This window comes from Lagopus muta, chromosome 2, assembly GCF_023343835.1.
Source record: "Lagopus muta isolate bLagMut1 chromosome 2, bLagMut1 primary, whole genome shotgun sequence".
Classification (NCBI taxonomy): Eukaryota; Metazoa; Chordata; class Aves; order Galliformes; family Phasianidae; genus Lagopus; species Lagopus muta.
Genome location: NC_064434.1, coordinates 85,037,341 through 85,062,097, shown reverse-complemented (window position 1 = coordinate 85,062,097; position 24,757 = coordinate 85,037,341). Strand labels below are relative to the sequence as shown.

The 24,757-nt window shown below is 34.2% G+C and overlaps 1 protein-coding gene across 1 annotated transcript in view; it reads right to left on the bottom strand.

Moving 5' to 3' along the window:
• Positions 1 to 24,757, bottom strand: part of LRPPRC (leucine rich pentatricopeptide repeat containing) — an 86,818-nt gene that overhangs the window by 35,414 nt on the left and 26,647 nt on the right. The window contains exons 14-25 of the mRNA XM_048935027.1: positions 22,819 to 22,888; positions 20,170 to 20,197; positions 17,882 to 17,939; positions 16,662 to 16,768; positions 16,372 to 16,449; positions 15,966 to 16,019; positions 15,132 to 15,245; positions 13,827 to 13,957; positions 12,340 to 12,425; positions 10,514 to 10,718; positions 2,955 to 3,079; positions 1,991 to 2,097 (exon numbers count right to left, since the gene is read on the bottom strand). Of these exons, the coding sequence (XP_048790984.1) occupies positions 1,991 to 2,097; positions 2,955 to 3,079; positions 10,514 to 10,718; positions 12,340 to 12,425; positions 13,827 to 13,957; positions 15,132 to 15,245; positions 15,966 to 16,019; positions 16,372 to 16,449; positions 16,662 to 16,768; positions 17,882 to 17,939; positions 20,170 to 20,197; positions 22,819 to 22,888 (1,163 nt within the window). The remainder of the gene's footprint in view (positions 1 to 1,990; positions 2,098 to 2,954; positions 3,080 to 10,513; positions 10,719 to 12,339; positions 12,426 to 13,826; positions 13,958 to 15,131; positions 15,246 to 15,965; positions 16,020 to 16,371; positions 16,450 to 16,661; positions 16,769 to 17,881; positions 17,940 to 20,169; positions 20,198 to 22,818; positions 22,889 to 24,757) is intronic.

Below are 24,757 nucleotides of genomic sequence, written 5' to 3'. Positions count from 1 at the left end.
TTATCCTGGGGTTTTGAGCTGCAAATTCTTCAAAGCAGCAGGTGTCACTTTCACATGAGCATCCAGTAGACTCTTGATTTTTAGAAGAAGCAAAAGCAAGCAGGAGATACAACTTAAATGTGATTACTGATGAATAAACACATCACCCAAAAGACCACATCCTCTCTGGTCTTTAATTCCTTAGCTCCTACTTTTTTTTCTTCTAGGTTCATTCCAATGCCCTTTTAGATACCCTTTATTAACTCTTCAGATACTTCTCTAAGAATTGTTACTACTAAAACTAATTGATCACCACAACAGTACATGATTGAAGTATTTCCTGATAGACAGCCCATATCCATTATATAACAAATTCTAAAAAGCAAAGTGGCTCCAAATTTGATCATCTTTACTGGATGTTGCATAGCAACTACATGGAGCGGGATACTGATGGGAAGGTTCGACCTCTACTGTCATACCACCAACATCTGCCTCTGACACTATTGGCCAATATAATAAAATACAAGGCATTACTTTTGGAGCAGCCCTCATATGTGCATGCTATTCTTAGCTGAAGTTCTGTATTATAAAGATTTAGAAAATTAAAAAACAATTTTCCGACAGCATATACTAAGAGTAAGAACAAAAAATCCTACTCTAACGAGCATAAAAAGACATGATAAATTTCATTTTCTCTCCAGATATCAGGTGTTGAAATGAATGTTTATGTCTGTCTGTGGTTACTAACACCTCATGGCCAAACACCAAATACTAAATACTTCCCAAGATAAACTGACACAAACAGCAAAAAATTTTAATGTATAAACAATTTGATAATTTGCTGATGAATACTGTCCTATTCATTACATGCTGAATTGTAGCCACTAATAGAAGATGCTAACAAATTAAATGCCAGGATCTAAGAAATTCTTACTGCCAGTTCTGAGATCACAAATTTGTACCTCCTTGTGTTTTAATCATTATCATAACAGCTGAACTGCTCAGTGTCACCTTCTGTTTGATACTGATACCTCTGTTCTTCTGTACTAATATGAGCTCTAAAAAACCATCTCTGAGCAGGAATACTGATGTTTCAATATTGTGCTCAGTACTACCACAGACAAGCACACATTCTGTAAGTACAAGATTTCTATTGGAAAATAATTCAAGTGGTATCTCAAATATTTTAAAAATTATTAAAAAAAAGCATACTGTAACTTAGGAAGAAAAAAATGAGGTTACAGAGTTGTTCACAACAAAAATGATAAGGACTAAGTATTTTTTTTTTTTTTCTGTAAGATCCCTTCTCCCACACATTAACTGTAAAACTTATGCAGTATTTTAAAAACATATGACTGTTAGGAAGAAAAATAATCACAATCTGGGCAGATTCTGCAGCTGCCCCTTTGACTTATCAATTTCAGTAAGCACAATTTCAATCAAGTCTAGATAAAATATACTAATCCTAAATAGACCAAGTTTGTCACCTACCACTTCCTATAAGCTGCTTACTATCCTGAAAAAGAGAGAGAACGAGAAAGAAGAAATGCTAAATTAAATGCCAAACAGTAGCAGACAGCACTTGTTTGGCTGATTAACTTGTAGACAAGCATTACAAATAAATCTGAGCATGGTCTGCAGCAAATTAAATTCCAGTGCTTTTAAGAACAAAGAATTCCTTCGAAAAGAGGATTAGCAACTTTACACCCAGGAATGCCTGTTTAATTTAATTGTTTCGCAATCCGATATTTAATATGCAAATATCATTTTGATATATAACAGCAAATTTGAAAAAGTGAGGAAACAATTTCAATATATAACAAGACTTTCTCTTCTGAACTGTAATTATACAAAATAAAGCTGGTCGAGGCTTTTTCTTTTTTTTCATTATTGGGATTGAATTCTATTAACATGAATCAGAACAAGTCTAATTAAAGGTTAAAAACTTTAAATGTTTCTAATTAAGAGTCTGGATGGCTGCACGAATAGAGTAACAGAGTTAAAATGCTACCTCAATAACCTTCCTGGCCTCTTTGTATTTTCCTGTTTGCAAGAAGGCGAAGAAGAGATCATAAAGAGCCATCATGTCACCATATTCGCTGCTTATAAAATCTGAAACTGAATGAAAAAGGATTAATTTCATTAAAAAATTGCAATATTTTAATATGCATGTCAAATATTCTTAAAACTAACATTTTCTAAGCATTACAAAACTCCATACATACACACACACACGAAAATACATTTTGAAACATACGGAATGATCAAAGCATACTACACAATTTGTTGCATTTTTATGGTTGAGCATGGTTATACTGTTTTTCTTTTTAGCCGTGCTACATTTTCAATTATACACAACAAAAAAGGCAGATGTTTGCATTCTGCATTGACTACGAATTTGAGATTTCTCTAATACATGACTGTTTGAGAAACAAACGTGGAAAAGTGTTTTTTTTAACTAATTTTTTTTAACTAATGTTAAAAAAACATTAGTTTTTTTAATATAAAAAAATCTGTTATACATAAATATGTATATAAATGTGTACCTGAAACAAGTATTAGCACTGATCTTTAAGAACTTGCTGCTACATTGCCCAATTATTAGGTTTCTTCTGCACTTAAAATTAACAACAGTTTTTCAATCTGAATAATGTAGACATTGCTTAATTGCTTTAAAGTAACATAAACACACATTATTTTGTTCTTTCCGTCTAAAGAAATTATATACAGCTCATGGAAAAAAAAAAAAAAAAAAAAAAACAACAACATTCCAGAAAACTCCATATAACCAGATCACAGAACTGTAGGGGCTGGAAGTGACCTCCAGGGACCATTGAGTCCAGCCTCCCTGCAAAGCAGGCCCCCAACAGCAGGCTGCACAGGTAGATATCCAGGAGAATCCAGAACCTCCCTTGGCAGCCTGTTCCAGTGTTCTGCCACCCATACTAGGTCATACTAGACAATATGCAACCAACCTTTTTGCAGGAGTTCAGTATCTCCCTTTTCTATCAGTCTACAGTAGATGTTATGAAGCTGAAGGATTTTACCATGCTTCTTATAACAGTCCATTAAAGCTTCCAGAGCAGCAGGCATGTCATCCCTTGTAGAAAGAAACAAAACAAGAATAAACAACTAGACATTTCAATAGCAAAACTTAGCAGTGCAGGCACTTCAGTCCTGGAAAATTTGAAGGAGAAATCACATGCAAGCCATAGTTATTTTAATACCATAGTTATTAAGTAACTGGCAAAGTTTTACTACAAGCAAGTATAACATACACATGATAGCCAAATAAATGAGAACAGACTTACAGTTTTATATTCAAACCTCACAGCTGTATAACTTTTGAATGCATGATCACTGTTCACGACAAATCAACCAAAGGTGCAAATACTCTGCATCATCATTACATGCATTTTGTTTTTGAAATACAATTCTTAATTTCGGACACATACTATTGTGACAAGATACTAATTCCACAGAAATTTCAGTTTACACGAGCTGATTTTCTTGTTAACACACAACATTGTGCACATCATATTACCTCCAAATGTCTTTGTTCAGACACACACAGGTAATTTACAGACTCCTTAAAATTTTTCTACGGAATTTTTATTTCAGTATAAAACTTTAGAGTCAGCCAAGTTGAACAAAGCTGTTTAGATTGCTTTACATTTGTTTTAACACTTTCACAAACTAGTTATTAATCAACAGACTGATTCCCATTTGTATTTTTTCAACACAGGTCACCATTTTCCCATTCCATGTAAAAGTCATAACTCAATGCACATTTTCTTTGATGAAAGTGTATTCTTCTTTTTGCACTGAATTTAACCATAAATTAACATACCAGAATGCATTTTATGCTGACCTATCCATAACAGACAAAGTCACAGTACTAGTAAATCAGTGCATAAGATACTGACTTCCTTAAATGCAGACTTATTCACAAGTCTTCATATTGTGAACACTCGTAACAGGTACAGTATTTCCATTTTGGTACCTTAGTCCACAGTCACATTTTTCCCCACTACGCATACATTATTAAAGCCTTTGTAATGTAAAACTGAAAAGCCATAAAACCAATCGGATCTGGAATTGAAGAATAAACAGCAAATGTAGCTTTTAACATGGTGCATTTAAAAGAATGAAATGACTTTTTGCAGATGACTTTTGAAAAAAGGATTACAAACCAATCAAAGAAGAGGCCAACCACTGAAAGAGTGACGAAACAATGTGTAGTTACTCTTTGAAATAAAAAGTTTAAACTGAAACAAATGAAACGAAGAGAACACACACAAAACATAGTAAGTAGACAAACAGTCAATAAAACTGAATTTTAGATTTCAAAAGGACTATCAAATTCAGGATGATTGACAGTAGGTGAGTTTTAAAAAAAAAAAAAAAATCACTCAATAGTGGCAGTCGAAGGCTATAAAAGTGACTTGAGATCGAGATTTTGCATTCCTGAAGCAGCTTTATTATCAATCAATTCAACCTTAACAAATTAAGATATTCTTTAAAAAAAAAAAAAAAAGAAATTCAGATGTCTCCTAGTGCATTTCTTGTGCAGCACACATTTTGCTTTTTCAAAGAATGAACTTTCTAGGCTACTACATGCTACTATCTTTGTCGAAGCTAATATTTTAATATTTTTCTTAAAGAGTAAAATACAGAAGAATTCATTTTGCTCAGCAATACTGGTGTTCTGAAAATGAACTCAAGATGACAGATTTCTACCTTATCCCCCTTACTGAGCCCTGTTTACAGTGCATCTTCTGGCACCCCATGAAGTCATTTGAATTTTTGTCATTTGGGGTGAAGACTAAATTACAGGTTAATTTCAAAACTGCAAGTAGCTGTTGCAGGCTAGATTACTGTCATAAAAGAGAAATACTATGGTAGTTACCACAGAGAGATATAAAGCTTTATATAATCAGTATTTTTCTCCTACTTTAGATGCAAGTTCAGTTAACATCTTAAAAAAAAAAAAAAAAATACCACCACAGTCTTGCAGAAAACTGCTGTTGTTTGTGAGGAGGCACAACAACATTTGTACATTCAAATGAAAGTTTCCAGCGATAAATCTAGCTTTTCAGATTGATGCTCAAGCAGCCATACTATTGCCTCGGCTGCATTCCTAAAGGATTAAAGTGACTGTTTTTAGGTCAAAGCTATCAATAAATGAATGAATAATTGGAATGTCATTCAAACGGGAGCATTAAGAGTTTTCTAGTCTTTAAGTGTGTATTTCTGGAAGCATTAATACCGTATACGCAGAGAAAAAAAATGTCAGTAAAGAACTAAGATTACAAAAATGGAAATACTGTACTTGTTACTGGTACTTACGGCAAATAGGTTCTAGAATAAGTCCGCACTAAAGGAGGTCAATATTTTATACACTCGTATACAAGACATTTGGCTCTGATCCGACAAAAATCAAAATCAAAATCTGACATTTGTTCCATTGCATTCCAGCAGTAAATAAATAAAACGAATGACAACAGAACAAATATAAAACAAATGCACAAACGTTCAGCCTCTAAAAAGAAATTATTGGTACTATCACCGCAAGGGTAAAAAATACCCATCTTATGCTTGTATTTAAATTCATGTGATTTACTTAACAACCTGCAGGATCTCACAACTGTCACAAACTGCAATTAATCTTGAGTACATCCTAGCAATAACTTTTGTAAGAAAGTCCTGTTAGAAAAATACAATGAAAATCAGGAACCTATTAGAGCTTTCAAATTTCAAGTGTAGGTAAGATTTTAGCATGTTTCTTGTTATGAGTCACTAACTTTAAAAAAAAAAAAAAAAAAAAAAAGCTGCATAAAGAGAAAAATGCCTGCATTTCGAGAAAATGATATTTAGGCATAAGCATTTAAAGGCAACAAATAGCTGTGCATTTGAAAATACTTGGCAGTCTTTTTGTAGAAACTTATACATGCCAAAAACCCTTTTATCTCGCCACAGAACTACTTACTACACCACTAAAATAAAAACCCAGTCCAAAATTACGGTTTAATTTTTGTGGCTCAAGTCACAAAAGAAATAATGCCTATGTACTCACTGCCGCATTGAAAAATCTGACTTTCAGTTGGTAGCTGGCACAAAACTATTGTTTAAAACATGAACACATAATCCATGCTTCATTATCAGGTGGCCAGATTCTACAGGTTTCTTTCAGTTAATTACAAGTACTATTCTATTAAAGGCTAATATGGATTACACATCAGATTTTGTGTATTTCTCCCCCTCACCGAAACACATTTAAAAACTGATCTATACTATTATTTCCAAGCGACAGGAGGAGCCACACTCATGACTGTACTATGCCTGCCTCTTCTATACCTCAGTTAAAGTCCTAATTTACCATTAATTTTCAACTAAATAGGAGCCAGAGTTAGGATTACCCGAGTTTTTGGATTCATTCGTTTTCTGTTTAAAATGCGTATCAAGTCCAAGGCCCCATGAGCACAAACCTCAAAATATCTGCAGGGCAGTTTTACTCACATGAACCTATCTAAGGAGAGCAAGTGACTCAGATGTCTCTGAGTTTTCAGAACATGCTAAAGCAAGACTGGCTGTAACATCATGCGTGCATATAACAACCCCCTTCAATTTCAACACGCCACTCCCCTCCTGCTTCAAGAATGTAGCATTGAAGCTAACCCTTTTACTTGCAATAAACAACTTTCCCAACCAGAGAGTCTGCCTGATAAAAATAAGACTCCAAATATTGATTTTAATTGGAATGAAGTGCTGCAACATTATGCATAAAGCTTTAGTGAAGTGGCAATTTACCTAAGGGGTTTACTGATTGAAAAGCTCTCAAACCTGAAACCGCTAGAGAGGTAGAAAGAAAAAAGGGACTCTCTGGGGTGGGGGTGGAGGGTAGACTGGTAAAACAAATCCCTCTCTGCAAATCTGAAGCAGATGTTAGCGTAGAGAGAAGTCAATTCAGCAAGGTACAATCAGCTTTACAAAAATTATTCCGTTAAAAGAGAACGGGCTCTTGAAAGAGCTAAATGTTTTTCTGTTCATTTGCTATACTAAGGAATCTTCAAGGAGACTGGTGTTGCAATTACAACTAATCCTCCCCAAAAAATTAACTGTGTTGAAGGCTTTGTAATTTCCCTAGGTACAATTTAGCTGTCACTTACTTTAAAATTTACTCAAACATGCGTTCCGAACAGCACTAACTTCACATGTCAAGTGCTTTCCAGCCAATTGAGTCTAAACTGGAAGTCGGTGTTAAACAACTGAATGATTAGACAAGATAGCTCATTTCCCTGCTCTTTTGTTCAGAATAAAATGCCACATTTACATTATCAGACTCAACAGGATTTTCTGACAGAGGGAGAAAAAACCCTAGTGAACACTGTCCGCACCAAGCACATGAAGCCTGTCATTTACCAATCATCCTTCAAAAAGCAATAGCCATGAATGTAACTTAATTACGACCCAATGATCCTTGACGAAAAATCATCTTATCACTGCCCTGTCCCCATAGGGCAAATGAGACACTTTTGTCCTTTGGCACTGATGATGCTAAATTCCTAATTGCAATAATGGAGTAAGAGAGCCAAACATCCTTAATTTCATTGCAAGACATAAAGAGTTTTAATGCAAATATTTGAAATAAAGCTGCTACAAATTAGAGAAACTGTCCCTACCAGAGATGGCTTTTCTCTAAAAATATCTCCTAGTTTTAGAAAATGCCTATTTTAAAAGTAAAAGTAAATTAACTTGTGCTACAGAATTTTCTCAAACAGAATCACAGGTGAATTTAACTCTGTGTAAACAAAAGAAAAAATGTCAAGGCAGAGTATTCACACTAACTGCTACATAAGAAGCCAAGTAAATATAGCTGTATGTGTAACTAATCACAAACCAGAACACAATGCTTTAATGGATGGACAGCGCTGCATTACAATATGATAATCATAAAAATAGAGCTATTAACCCACTTGTGTTCAGTGTTCAGACTTAAAACCACAGAATATTTTGTTGGTCCAGTCTAGAATATGCGTAAATTTTAATACCTCAATATGTTTTGCTTTGATTTTTTCCCCAGAGATAATATTTTACAATAGGGGGCACTAATAAAATTATGTCAAGATGGAAACCATATCAAGTTTCTCATGAGATTAAATACTCCTATTTTTGGCTTTGTGGCTTGCACATCTTTCTTGAAGAAAAAAATTACCAGTAATTATTGCATCTGTTTATTTCTTCTGTGGAAAATAGGTACTATCAAAGTACTGTACAGCACAGGAGGAGACAATAATCAGCAATGATTGTTTTCTCCTTTTCCATGCTCGGCTGTAAATTCTCATTTTCAACATGCACTGCAATTTAACAAGAATTTTAGAAAAATTATGGCTACGTACAGAGAAGAGGGGTACATGTAAATATTTAATCCTACAATTGTCAAAATCTTCAAAAGGAAATCACAGATTCCTTTACAGGCAATTAAAAAGTTTGAATTAAATTAAGAACACAAAACACCAGTGCAACCAATACTATGCAACATGAAAAAACGCTCCACAGCTAATTTCAGAGGCATGCTGACAACCTGCAGCTAAATGACAACATTTCAGTATGATACTTGAGCTGTAGGATGGCAAATAGTAAGCACTATTGCTGAAAGAAATGACTAACGCTTACTTCAGTCAATCAGAACTTAGAAAAACTCTTAACACTTCCAACACAAAAAACAGTAAAATGCAATTATTATTCCAAATGTAAGTGTATAGAAAAATACTTTGCTGTTTTGTCTCTCCACTTCTAAGAAGGCAAAAAGAAGAGAAAATAAGCTTTCTTTGTACCGTATCTATGTGTATATATGACATATATTAAGAGTCACACAGGTAAGTACCAATGACTCTGTAGTCCTACAGTTCTACAGTATGCAATTATTTTCTTCTTTTCATCTCTTCATTAAAAATAATAAAACAAACAAGAAAAAGATACAAAAAAGTCTTCTTTTTTTACTTTTGCAAATAATTTATAACCCAAAAGAATGAGGAAGCAAGCTAAAACAGTATTTTCACTGTCTCATCTACACACGATCACATCATATAACCATCCATACACTTCCTCAAGTGAAGAGAATGCAGTACTACCATGTACAACTCTACATGTCAACGTACATAAAGCAATTATGTAAAAGCAACCACACTTACTGTGCACTATAAAGCATATCAGATATTTTTCCAACACATTAGTTACATATGACTGCAGTTAAATTACTTTCACAAACATCTGCCTCATCTTGTGATATAATCAAGGCAGTGTTGCTGACTGCACCCTGCATACTTCCGTTGACCGCTTTACTAAAATGCTATTTTCAGAAAAAAATATGTATGTACCAACAGGAATTACACCTTTTTGATGAGAATTTTGAATGCAGAAAATATATTTTTACATGCCCAAAATATTTACAAGGTCTAAAAATCTCTGCACATTAATGTTTCATTAATATGCATCTTTGAGGCTGACTTACAAGCACAATACTATGAAATATTCACTTATTTCATAGGTACGTTATTATATTTAATATATTTTAATATATTTATTATATTTAAATCAGTAACATTTGATATACATGAAACACACTGTAAGAAGCTTATCAGTTGCTGTTGTTGGAAGATGTTAAAACTGCATGACAACATAAATGACATACTAAGGAAAGAAAGAACTGTGCATACGGTATGGAAAGTTAAAAGTGATTCTTAGCTCAATTTCAGTAAGCACTTGCTATATAGTTCTTATATACGTTAATTCAAATATCCTGCACCTCCGTGAAAAAGTTAAGCATAGGAACATGACATGAAATTACAGGTACTTCCTGCCAGAATGAGGGCCTGAACCTCCACTTCCTGCCAGAACAAGTGCAGGAGCTTCCTTTTCTATATTAAAAGGTATTAAAAGCATACAGAGGAGAAAAAAAAAAAAAAAAAAAAAAAAAAAAAAATCACAGTAGACAAACTAGAAAGTACTTTTCTTCAATTTTAAATTCACCACCCCACAGGCAACAATGTAAAATTATCTGATATCCACAAAATTTAATTTAAAATATTTCCATGTCCAAAAAGTGTTCTTCAATTCACCTGAGATTACTGCATGGTGCAGTAAAATAACGGTTTTGTTGAGAAAATGCATTCTACTTAACCTCAAGAGCTAAGTATACCCATCATACTCTGTACAGCTATCTTGTCAAACAGACTTTAAAACGAACTTACTGGCAAGCATATTTCAATAAGCAGCCATTTCCTTTTGATGTCCATAAAACATAGCCGTTGCTCCCATATAAATACCAGGTGATGTACAACCGGTGAAAACCAACTAAGCTAACTTAGAAAACCATTCATTACTACTCCAAGATTACTTAAAGCATTATAAGCATGTGTATGTTTGCAGACATAAGCACTTTCCAACATGAATGTTACTATTTATAGCGTACAAAGGTCACTTTAACAGAAGTATCATTACTTAATTCATCTACAGCCCAAACATAGCTTACTTTTCAAGGTGAACTGTAATCAGAGGGGAATAAAGGGCAGCAGTTTCTGCCAACCCGAGGTTCACAATGGTCTCATGCAACCGATTCACTGTTTCAACTTCACCTCGGATGGCAGCGGCATTAAGAAGGCGGAAAAAAGATGCAACCGCTCTATCCGAGATCGGAACGTCCTTCTCTTTCATCTCTGTTAGAACGCTAATAGCATCTACAATGAAACAACACAAAAGACCCTTAGGTAATTTCATGTAGGGAAAACAAACTGCTATTAAAACAGCATTTCAAACCCAGCAGGAATGTAAATTCTGGTGTATAATGCCGATTTCAAGTTAATTACTACTTGCATTTCTAAACGAGACTACAATTATAAATCCACAATAGCATGGTTTTATCATTTTCCTGCAACTTTGACTACAAATTATAGATAGGAACTGTGTGCCCACTCTGCACCACATAACCCTGTATAGTCTGCCCTATAGCTGCAAGATTCTACTAAATGGATGCTTTTATCGTTCAATGCTAACATCTGCTAAATCACTCCATTGTTTCTTCAGCAGATGGCTTGTCACGAGGCCAGATAATAAAGATATGTTTACACTGTATATACAGCCAGACTAATGGTCTGATACCGATAGGGCCTGTTTGCTGTGTCGATACTAATTAGCCAAGGAGAGCCAATGAAAGCTTTCTAACAGACTGCATGTTAAAACATTAGGTTCATTAAGCTTCATTAGTAAGGCAGAAACAAACATTTTGGTATACGGAATAAGTGCATTTTTATAATGTTCTTAATTATTGCATACAGAGAATGTTTTGACCACTTTACATTTGGCTACATTTATGAATTGCTTTATTTTCTGAGGGACACTTATGCTCTTAAAAGCGAACTAATCTTTTCTAGCTGCTTTAATGTAGAGGTAGCCATGATCTGATTCGTTATTATAGCAAAAACATCAGCTTTGTTATTTTTCTAACATCAAGATTAAGACAAATTTCAGAAAAAGATCTTAACAAGAAATAGTATTACATTCAATTTTTAATAATGTCGTATAGCATTTTGGATTCAAAATGTTACAGTTTTATAAGTTTGGATTGTACTTTTATTGTGCCAGGTCTTCTACGAAGTCTCAGAACTCAATGTACAGAATCGCATTTTAAAGTTGATAATATTCTAGGGTTCTTTTAAAGATCAACCAAATCATGTAAATTGTAGAATGATATTAGACTAAATTACTGAAATTGAAGAGCTAACAGCTTAATGCAAACAACCACAAATCCAGAATTAGGTAGCTGGCAGAACACTCATTAAAAGCCAAAATTTCCTGGCTGTTTGACAGATTGACTCTAAAAAAGTACGAACAAACACATATAAGAATTGTAACAGGAAAAAAAGACATACTTTATAGAAAGTTAAATGATTTTTTTGCAGTACTTGGCTCTTATGAGAAGGTTATGTTTATAGGTTTTATGTTCAGCCTTCAGACCTTCTTAAGCAAAAACAAAGCCATTAGTCTAGGCACATACGCAATTTGTGCCATAAGTCATGATCTTCAAACTCAATCCAAACAGCAATGCTAATAAAAACTAGCTGCAGAAATGCAAAAAGCACTGAGCTGTGCAAATGTAAATGACAAGCTTGCCAATCCATTAAAACTAATGGCCTGCACTGTCCAAGCATCTCTGGTTGAATTCACATGCAAATTTGTATGCAAAATGTTCAAGCACTTTTCAGGACATGATATACCATTAATATCAACTCAGTTTTTATTCCTGAAGCAAGATACCTTTATTATATAGCAGAAATACAGAATAAAAGCAAAAAGGATTACCTTCTAGTCTACCATGCTTTGCTAAGACTTCTACCAGTGCTATGTATTTTCCAGCGTCAAGAGCAACAGGTGAGCCCTTAGGGAAGCTAGAAATTAAAATATTAAGAACTGCATCAGTAGAAGTTTAGATCTTACAAATAAAGCTTTAAGATTTATTTTTAAAAACTTTGCAGTAAAAGAAAGGCACCGAGAGATGAAAGCTTTAAGTGTTAAAGGAAAAATCTGATGTACCTCAAAAGATGAAAAAACATTTTCTACAGTTTTCCACCAACAAACCTCCCAATTTTAAAGAAATGTTTTAAAGAGAAAGATGGTTTTATTATTTGATAGTTTTTGCAGAAAATAACATAGTTTTCCAGAAGTCTGAAAAGAAAAATACCGTCCTCATATATTCTTTCCAATAAGGAAAAAAGTATGGAGCTATTCAACCTTGATCAACACATGAAAATCTACTATTTTTAAGTTACTGCTATGTATTTATTTTTTCTTTCCTGGAACTTATTAAATGAATTCCTCTTCTGCTGTTTCTTTTTGTACCAATTCAAAAAGTTGCCTCTCAGAAGTTTTATGCTGCACTCAGGGCAGATGAGTAAAAATGTGCTGCTGCACTGAAGCTTTAGTAGAAGAGTTGATTTTACTTCATACAGGGTCACCATGGGAATTGTGTGCAAGTGCTAGTATGCCTGAAATCAATACAATAGCGTACGCTGAGTACTGAATTCTTTGATATTCACAGCTCAGTTATTTCACATTGTTTCAAACCTAAGCAAGGTGTGTTGAGCACCTGCCTCTAAAAATACTGTAAAATAAAAGCAAATACTTTGTGAGTACATATCAAAACATGAAAGTAACAAAACTTGGTTTGCTCCCCAGCATCAGACTGAAGGGAAGTTTTCAAGGGCAAAAGGGAAAGGAAGCAAGTAAAAAGACTATCTGTAAGAATATGCTCCTAGTTAAGTCAGTCACAGCATGCTTTAGCCGGGAACTAATTTTCATCACCAATACATAAAGATGTGAAAGGAAAAATTTTAAGTAGAATGTTTATTGTCAATCTTAAAACACAACACCACTCGGTAGCACTACTGTTCTAAAGATTATATGAGTACAGCATATTCTAAGAATGCATTCTACATGCTATTCTAATACACAATACAGGTACTTATTTTCTTCCTTCTTAATTTAAGCCAAATTTCAATTTAGATACTAGGTGTGTTTAAAATGAAAATAAAATAGATCCTATACAGCAACTTGCTTTTTTGTTTTCATTAAAAAAATATTGTCCATACAAAGTAGCTGTTTCTGATGTTCAATTACAGAAAACATATTTTTTGTTTAAAAAAACAACAGCCCTGTTTTAAATGCACATACATTCGTGGGGAAAACTAATTAAAAATGGATGAGGGGGTTAATATTCAACCTACTTAATTCAACAAGGTCTGTGTATCAGCATAAATCTGTGTGACATGTTTCAGTGCCGGTGTACTTACACTTTTTCTTTCAGGTTCATTGCCTCTTCTACATTATCGTGTCGACAGCACAAATTTATTAAGGCTGCATAGCCACCGACAACCATGTCCGGTTCGTATTTGGCTTTCACTTCAAGGGCTTTTTGCATATTCTAAAAAAAGGAACAAAGCAAAGATGTGAACTAGAGGAAAAGTCAATATGACATTATGAATCTTATACGTTCAGTGTGCAGTTACGCGACTGCTCCAGTACTTTTAATAGTAGAAGATCCACATTTTAAAGCACAGAACTGAAATGGTTTAGAAAATCTTAAAGATGATTTTGCAGAAGTCGGCATCGACAACACTCTGTAGGTTAACTTCAGAGGATATTTCAAATTAACTTTCTTCCTTCAAATGTATTTTCTTCAGACTTTTTTTAAATCCATTCAGACACTGTAGATGTACCTAAGTTCTGAAATAGTTCTCATTTGGAATTCATAACAGATTCTCACCTAGTGTATTGCCAAAATAAAATAAAGCTATTTCCTAAAGGATAAGATTCTTCTTAACGATGTCATAGCATACCTTTTTTCTATATACATTTCTATTCATACGTTTGACCATTTTGAACTTACAATGGTATTTGCTTCTAGTCCTATTTCATATGCAAAATTGTAAAGACAGACAACTGAGAATCACTCTTTCTAAACTACATTCTTAGAAGTGAATATTGTGTTATCATCTGCACAACTGTTACTGTTCCTACATATACAGCCTTATAGGCAGGATCATACAGAGCAAGAAACTAAATAAAAGTGTGGTGATACCTCACAAATTACAGACACACGCTAAATGAATGTAAACTACAGCTGGACGCCTGCCGAATGAAGGCAAGAGACCCTTTATCTCAGAAGAGCTTTCCTCCTGCAGGAAAATGGAATTTCAATCCCTGCATTAACAACCTAGTAGTATTTGAATTGCAAATGACTAGTGCATGTATCAGTTGCTTGACAATCTAGATATAAGAGACCGGAGCCATGGCTTGAAAGGACATTTGGCATGTATGATAAACCTATCACAGCTGTTACTATCATTCACTTTGCAGATTATTGTAAACAAACTTCAGCAACCCCAAAACATGCCATTCAAGGTGTTGCTGAAATTAGTTAACCTTTTGATTTAATTGCTTTTTACACTTATGTTTGATTTATAAGCATCAAACCATGAAACCTCAAGTACCGCACTTGTCTTTGCTTAACCACTGTCTTTCCATAATAGAGTCATTTGTGTCCCTTTAAAAATATAGCTATGTGTTTCCAATTATCTCTGCATTGCTTAAGATACCTCTTCTTCACAAAGAGCATATATGAGTTGTTTCAAGACATCTGTAATAGGCTGGTTTTCAGCTTTTCGCTTTTCTAGTTTCTTCTCCAAAGCAGACACGTCAGATTTAGCACTCTAAATGAAGGCAACAGAAAAAAATGTCAATTTCAAAAACACCCTTCCCTGAACAACTTGTCGGATCACTTTAATGAAAGACAGACTAAATAATCCTCTTCTTCTATAGTATGTGAAAATTTCTAATCATTTAAGATGCTTTTATCTGTTTAAAGAGTACATACTAATTAAACATTTGAGTCAGAATATTTTTTTTTTTTATAAAGAGCAGTAAGTAGCATATCTACAAAGGTCAACACTACTACTTCTTTCATACTCTTATTTGTGCTCAGGGAAGTAGGAAACATAAGCCTGTTTCTTTTCCCATCTCTATTCTGTTCAGATCAGAGATGTAAAACTTGACATTGCACCATTACACGCAGTATGGATTTACATGGCTTCTGCCACTCAAGTGGATCACTGTAATTTACAAGCATGAATTAAGCTTCACAGCACCTCTGTTAACTAACTAGAACTTTCAAAAAAACAAGTAATTAGTAGTCAGGGAAACTGAGGCATGCAACTTCAGCCAACTCCAAGGTGAAGCATCAGGTCTACTTGAAAAATCTGGACAGCCTTTATTCCTACTCTGTAACCTCTGAACTTCAAGTGGTATATTTCAGTAACATTAATATACTTCCATGACCTGATAGCTAGCTATTACAGTTCATCCAAAACCCATATCAAAACATTATTACTATTCTTGTAAGAACATACATAGCTACTGGTGAATTTACTTACATCTGAAATGTCCTCTGTAGACATGGATTTTTTAGGAGATAGTGATTTTACATCCTAAAAAGTAGTAAGACAGTAAATAGATCACTAATTCAAAACAAGAAGTTCAATCTGTAAGTAAGCATATCATACTAAAAATGCTGTAGTTACATAATAACAAATTAATTCTGCATTATGCAGAATTATTACACTGACATGAAAAACACTTAAATGTATCCCCCTAACAATTTCAGACATGAGAATGACAATAATTTAAACAGTTACTGAAAATCATGGCAAGGCAAAAAGGCTTAAATATAAATCATTGCATAAGCACATTTATTTTGCAAAGGAGAATACATATGCACAGAGTACACATTCTTTATTTTTATTTTTTTAGTTTTAAAGGAATTGCCACAGAAGCACAGACCTTAATTAATTCAGGAACTTGAGAGGAGTCCAGCAGTCTGCAAATGCCGCTGCAGTAGGTTGCAGGGATAACTATATTCTGTACCAAGAGGTGGGGAAAAAATTATATGAGTTTTGAAACACAACCAAAATGAAATTTGTCTAACAGAAATTATCTTAGACGTAATTCAAGTCTCCAGCTCTTGCATGTCATTGAGAAGTGGTCTGGTTGTACTTAAAAGCAGCAATTTCAAATCTAATAGATACATGTCAGGCAGGACAGGCATTATGTAGCAAAAAATGAAATGGTACCATCTTCTTCAGCTGATGGAAGTATTGTCTCAAACGCTCCTCCTTGGCCTGTACCTCTGAGTCACTCATGCTGTCAATCAAGTGATAAAGAAAATAGCCAACAGCTTCTGTGGAAAAAAACAAGAGAAAGCATTCCACTAAAATTACCGAGACTGTCATGTTATCAAGATTAATTTATAAGAAATCATTTTGGTGTGAGATGTCACCCTGATGAGAGGCTCTGAAATGGCAACAATGATCACTGAGGCATAGAGATTATGTGGTTTGGGAGCACATATCTAACTGGTGAGTGAAAGGAATATTAATTATTTTCAGACCCAGTGACAGCTTTTCAGTACAGAATCTTACTTCAATCTATTTTTTCCACTACTGTGTGACAGAAGTGGTGCTGCCCAAGGCCTTCCCCCCCTTTCCTGCCCACTACCCCAAATAGTTGCCACAAATATTTTGTCACTGCTCAAAAGAAAAAAACTGATTTCTACCACTTTGCATATTTAGCATGTACATTTTACCCATTATATTCTATTACCAAGCTACATTAAGTATTGTAATACTGATATGAAGGCATACGAGATACTTTAACCATTACATATCTAATATTGAAAGGGATGTCTATTAACCAATGAAAATTAAAATTAACACATTTTTAGCAAGTACTGCTGCTGATGTTCTTATCTATCACAGTGAAAAATATACTGGGTCCTGTACTTGAGAATCAGAACAGTATTACTACTGTCATCTCAAAAGGTCAGCTTTCCCTCCCTGTTATCCTCCCCTAACAGGAGGAGGATTTTTAAATTCAGATTATATGGAAAAAAATATATTTACTCCAAAGTATAAGACCTGGGATATTAAGCACCATTGTGCTTCATAAATTTGTAAAAGCCACTAAAGATAGAACTAGATGGAAAACCTGCTTGTACTGTCATTTAAAGTATTTAAGCATTGCTACTGTGCTCATTCTAAATCTGTATTTTGGTCAAAATTTAGACAAATGAAATAGTTATCAGCAGGTTTGTTCATAATTCTAAAAAGGAAAAGATCTAATGGATTTCAAAAATATGCTCTGATTATTAGAATCGGGATTTTACCCAACATGTTTTCAAATTTCACTTTCAAAAAGAAGCAATCAGTGTTTACTGTTGTAATCCCTCAAACCCATCATTACACAGAAGAACGGATTTGTGGATAAGTTACAATCATAGAAATTGAAACTCTACCAGTTGGTCCTGGAGGCGTCAGGCAATATCGTTCATCCTTGTACAACAGTTCTGTTATCTAGTAAGACAGAATAATCGTACATTGCAGCCAAAAGAAGCAAGCAAGGACAAATAGTACCTAAAATTCAATTCTCAAAATAATAAAATACCTCTCGGTTAAGTATTACTCTTTACTACATCACAGTAATTCTGTTAAAAAAAAAAAAAATATATATATATATATATAATATATATAAGGGATTTCTTTTTTTTGTTTTCTGTATTTATTTTTTTAAATAGCAGGTTTTTCTTAAAAATATATACTGCAGAGTGAAATACATTCCGAAATGCAGCAGAAAGACAGATTCTGTAGTATGTTTATGTATCAATCTGCAGAAAGTTAACTATCATAAGACACGACTTAAAGCAAGTATTAACTGATGTCACTCATGGAGATGCAAACAATTATGTTCCAATTTACTGAAAGGCTGAAATTGATCCATAAAGCTTGATTATTATTATTGTTTTAAAATCCTCAAAGAAGAAAATACAGGAACATGATTTAGCATGCTCTCTTAGATTTACGACAACTAGTATAGTTATCCTGAATAAATGCAGTTTTGAATAACAAAACATCCATAAAAATTGCATTCTTTATACTTTGTCTAAATTTAGCACATGTTCCATTAGTCTTGTACAAATTGAAGAGGTATGTAGATTTACTTGAGAGGAAAAGAAGCACTTACTCTACACTCCCCTCACATCCTACTCATAAATACTTTACTTTAACCTAAACATCTTTTTAAAAAACCATTTGACTGTTTTTAAGTAAATTATATCAACTTTACTTAAAATCCAAGTTTTTAACTACTTCCAAGAATTTAACTATATCTGTCACACTTGTAGGATTAAATGTGAAAGAATTAGGAGGGAGATGCATTCTCAGTGTCAGAGAGCTGTGTTTAGACAATGACAAAACAAAAGGAACCTTCACTTTTAATTGTTAACGAAAATGAATACAAGTGTAATGTAATCTATCACTTGCCATTCTTTCAACAACACAGGTGGTTACACTACCAAGTTCTTTTGCCCTTTTCCCTTTATTCTCCTATGAGGAACAGAACAATCTCCAACTACAGTAAGAACTATGAAAGTCGTAACACATTTCTCATTCTGAATCAAATTCCATATAATATAGAAGGGAACGGATTGCAGAGAAAAAACAAATGCATGGTATTATTTTTCATGCCAAGTAACTAATAATTCCCCAAGTTAGCATTTCTTATTTTAAAAAGATGGCAAAAATGTACCTTTCCTCCATTGTGGAGAATGGCGTAACTAACTGTAGCCATGACAATGTGCAGACCATCATTTCAGCGCTCCAACTATACTTCAAGTTTAATTCTTTTACAGGAGCAATAAAACAGATCCCTTTTTCCTCCCCCCACCTTCCGTCTCCACACACAACAAGGAAGAATAAATGCAGACAAAAACATTCTCTGGCCATCCTCTGACAGAAAATGATAGGAAAATTAAAAATCCTGCACCTCACAGCTATAGTTGATTTATATAAATCTTTAAACGGCAACTTCCCAAATTTCTATTTCCATTTCATTGCATGATTTCTTCACAAAATCTGAAATAGACTGCAAGCCAAGCACTGCCTTATATTAGTCAGCAGGTACAGTAACTAAGGAAAACACAGGAAGCAGTGCTTCCCCTCCTTAACTTGGTAATCATAAACTAGTCAGTATCTGCCAATGCTTTCTCTCTTTTAAGTCCCAGAAAAACTTATTAACCAAGTTATACTGATGAGCATATTTCTAACATAGCCCATGCCAGGGAGGGCACAATCAGTCCATCTTGATTTGACTTTGAGTGATGTCCTTTACCTCTGCTTGCTTTCAATACTTCAAGTAAAACGACAAAAACATCAGAATTCTAATAATATCTTATTGTTTTATTAGCATTGGTAGGGGGAAAAAAGTTCCCCAAAGAAGGCAGAAAAAGGATTTTTTTAAATGTCAGTCAACCATGGCCTGCTTTTTTTCAGAAGCTATAACCATATACTACCTTTATTTAGCTGTAATAGCATCCATCTACAAATCAGAGTAAAGCTACACATCTGATATTCCACAACTGCTCTTGGCACAAACTAAATCTCTATTTCATACAGCTGCACAATCTGCCACTGACAAGTGTCTGGCTCGCAATTGCCAATTACCAGGCTCAGAATTCAAATTTAAATTAGTTCATCATAGACATGCACAGAACTTGATTTTATTTACAGAGCTACTGTCTCCACTTACCTCACTCCAAAGCTGTACATCATTTGAGCTGAAGAGGGCAGCAGAGGATAACAAATTAAAACCAACAAAACGATTTCATTCTTCTATCTTTTTTTCTTAAATCCACGATCTGAATTAACACTAAGGATCTTATTATTTAAAGCAAAGTATAAAAATTGTCACATATTGTTTTAGTCAGTTTCGTACAGAAGGACTGTATTGTTTTTTACTGTACTGCAACTGAACTTGTCTTCTACTGAACAACACAAAATAATGCAGCAGTTCCAATAACTACAAACGTATTTCAGTTTTATTTTCAATCTAATCTTTTAACATGTGCTAACTGCACTTTTTAGTTTTGTACTTCATTCTGTGTACATTTCAAGAAAACAAGCTTCAAGCGCAGAAATCGCACTTCACATAGCAAACACTCAGTATGTGGAATCTGCCAGAAGTCTGGGCTCCTGTGCATTAAAACTGGATTTTTATAAACACACACGTTTAATGTATTAAATATATAACCACAGGCACCTATAAATTCATTTGTAAAATGCAAATAATAAAGTAATCAAATCTCACACTTAAGCTACAATGTTTATTATAGTAGGATGAAATAAACAATAAGCCTAAAACCAAAGATTTCTCCTTTCTCCCTTTAAAGAACAGATAAGAACTCAGTAAAGAGCAGTCCTGGGCACATCGTTAGTCCACAACCGAAGACGAAACGTTAAATACTTCACTGAAGAATAAAAAGCCCAACACATTCTGATTCTCTACAAACAATAGGAATTCTATCTAAATACTATAACTTTTCAACAACTATAAAGCAGCAGCATTAATCTAGACAAGGATAAAAGAACAAAAATCAAAAGCTGCAGACCTTAATTTATTTTCCTATAAATCTCATAAGAGGAAAATGAGATGTCAGCCTGAACAGCTGCAAAAGACTTCAAGGCATTCACAGAAGTTTACAATCTTATTTTACGTTAGGAAGTTCAAGTCTAGAAATCATTTTCTTTATGTTACTGCCACTTGTATTTGAAAATGAGAAAAATGCAGGTCCACATATAGGAAAAAAAAATAGAAGCTATTTGTGAGGTTAGTTAAGCTTTCTTGGGTGAACTCATTCCACCACTGACAGCATGACAATGAACGGCAGATATCAAATGCATCAATTTCCCAAAGTACTTGACTCTGAAATAGTAATGGTACATCAGGTAGGTAGAATGGGAATACTTTGAAGCAATAACTAGAAAAGAGCAGCTTCAACAGAAATCCATAAACTAGTCTGCTACAAACATTGTTCATGTGTCCCTTATGCGTCTGTGCACTGCACTTTTGTACATCAGTTCGAAACCTCTGCTCATTTCTACATTTTAGACCAGCATCTAAGCATGAAATTTGGCTGTGTTCAGGTTTTTTAAAAAGATATTTTGATAACCAGTATTCTTTTACCCTAGCACATGCTTAAGCTTCATTTTTAAGCTGTTGAAGCCATTAAGTTTAAAACGAAAAAGGAAAAATGAATTGGCATGCTTTCAGAAATATAAAGGTAAAATTCGGGCAAAGCCCACCTCATAATACAGCTCTTGAAGACAGGTAACAATAAAAGTGAACAAGAGAGAAATATTACTGAAATGAAAACACTTAGGCCATACTTAAAAGTGGCAAGAAAGGACCACTGTCAGCTGAAGGAAGTAAAAGCAACAAATTGGGCATCTGGGCTCACAACAGGACTGTTTTATCGCCTGGGATCTCCAACTAGATCTAAAACACTATTGCACTTATCCTTTTGAAGTCAAGGTCATATAGTTATATTCAATTTTAACATTGATTTACTTTTTTTCTTTTTCCCTTGGTAGAACATGGTCAACTAGACAGAATTTGCTATTTACTAGATAATTATTTTGGCCATATTCATCTAGTATGCCTTGCTAGTATACAACCTAAATACAGTCACATTTCATAGCCATTAAAAACAGTTCAGGAAATTACTTATTCATTAAAACTAGCCTCCACACTCTTGCTGTAAGTCATGTTAAAGTGATTTCTGTGGTGTGGAACTGAAAAAAAAATAATCCACTCTTATTCACAGCTTTTAATGTTTGACTGGAGCAAAAAGATTGACAGAAGTACATGTTAGGTTTATGGAAGAATGTACAAATTAAGACAACCCTGCAAGTAGTATGAAATCTTCCTTACAAATTGAGGCTAAATAGCTCTGAATATGAAGTCACATCAATGTGGCTCAATAAAGCCATCAGATATATGCCTGGTTTCTATCAGCATTCAGTTCTCATTAAGCAGCTATTTAAGGGTTAATAGTGATAATCTTTAGGGGAGTCATGTGGGCACATCAATTTATCAACGTAAAATTCACATAGAAAATTTCAAGCATTCACTGCCCTTATAAGTTTGCATACTGTCACATATTACAAAATAAGCAGGAGAAGTGGTATGCTCAGGGATAGCAAAGGCAAGGAAACCAGGAAGAGTAGAAAGAAAGAGAAATATTGCTCAGATCTGCTATACCCGAAATCCTACCTAAAAACTCTCAAATATGGAGCTGGAGGAAGGAAGGGGGCAAAGACTGCACAGACTTATGTTCAACAAGGCAAAAGAAAGGACACTTAGGTAGAGAATATAAAAGGGGTATTCGTACAACCTTACCTTCTAAATCCCGAAACAAGGCTATTTCTAAACTGACGAAAATCAATAGGAGGTGTGCTTGCTGAAGACACTGTAAATGAAAGCAGTATTTCTGAACAGACATTCTGAAAAAGCCCTAAACTCCAACCAATCAGTTGGTCATGTAAATAAGAGGCTAAAATTATTTTGTTAATTTAGTAAATTCTAGCAAATAAAATCAAAATTTCAAATGCTATGGTACTGGAAAAAGGTCCTGGCTTTTATCAGCTCTCAATCTGCTTCCTTTCTAAATGGTTTAAATATTCCAAGAGAGATTTTTCGGCACTTAATTGCCTTTCGTGTCAGTAGTTAACATATAAGTTTTACACACAAATTAGTAAGAGGAAAAAACATTTTCACTGGAAAAAAGTAACAAGACAAAATAAAAAACCCTGTTCCAAAAAGCAAAATAAAAACCACATAACTCAGGAAAACTGGAGAAATTAGCGCTGAAAAAAAGAAAGATACACCACACACAAATGGCTTACTGAGTTGTTTTAGACTGAACACCTGACTTAAAATAGGCTTTACAATTTATTTTTTTTAACCACAATAGTTAACGTGTTTATGCCAGTGTAAATTGCTTGACGAGAAAGAAAAAGTTATTTTAATAATGGATGTTGCACTAGATTGATAAGTTAAACATAAGGGGACAAAAAAGAGGAAGAGACGCCTTTGAATAACCCTGAGATATTAATATTAACATTCAGAATTGTTAAAATATGGGATGTACACAAAGAAAACTGTAATTATTTTAAGAATAATTGACTTCCCAGGGTCGTTTAAGTCTACATACTCAACTTTACACCTTCCATTCCCTAGATATTCCAAATTATTCTATGTTCATCTTCTACAACTGCTGTCTCTCATTCCAGCATTATAGTACAGAAGAGAAAAACAACAGCAGTATGCAGGCACTGTACAAAGCCACCTTCACTTGCTTTCACTGCTAAAATATCATTAAACCCTCTGAAAACCTGAACACACTGGGCCCCTTCAGCAAGGGCTACAATAAAAACACCAGGTCTTTGAGAACCTGAGAAATAAAATGCAGGAACAACATACAAAAATACAAACTCAAACTCATACAACAAAAATATTCCTTAGCCTAAGAGAGGGCATTTGGAAAATTAAGATTTAAATGCTTAACTGTTTTAATTTTAATTTCTCAGGTGAAGTGGCTTTCAAGCAACCCTCCATACAAACCCTCATCCAGTGAAACTTTTTCCTCATAAAAAGAGGAGCAGAAAAAGCATCTTGGTATGCTCAGCTGCTGCTGACAATCGGCAACCTGGTTTCCTTAGCAACAAACAAGTCTGAGAAAATCAAGGGGCTGACAATGAAGTGGAATGGAATGGCATGATAGAGGGGAAAAGCAGCTCTCATGTACGCTGCCTTATGCACCCAGATTCTTCAGCTGATGCTTCATAGTTTTCATCTTGTCAGTAGGAGAAATCTATACATTATAAGGTAGAAGAAGCTGAATCAATACACCTAGATAGCAACCAGCACTAGTACACAGCCCCTGCCTTCCCTGACTACACTGATGAGACAATCTTCAACTATTTTCCATACTGCATCTATTTTTTCCCCTCTTCCTAATACTGCAAAAGAAGCCAATTAAAAAAAAAAGTCAGTTGTTTAATAACTTTGCCTTATCGTTTTATAGGTGCTAATTAGGTTTACTAGCATCATTTCAACTTGGTAAACTAATATAGGAGTCCCTTCCTTTAAAGCTCAAGTTCAAAAGAAATTTTGCATGATTCCAACAATTATTAACAATAGTCTTTATAAAAAGAAATACCACTACAAAATTTAAATTCAACATCCAGACAACAGCTAAGAAATACACTATGTGAGAGCAATGTCATGACAATAAAACAAAATGCAGCCTACTACGTATGTATCTGGATGATAAACA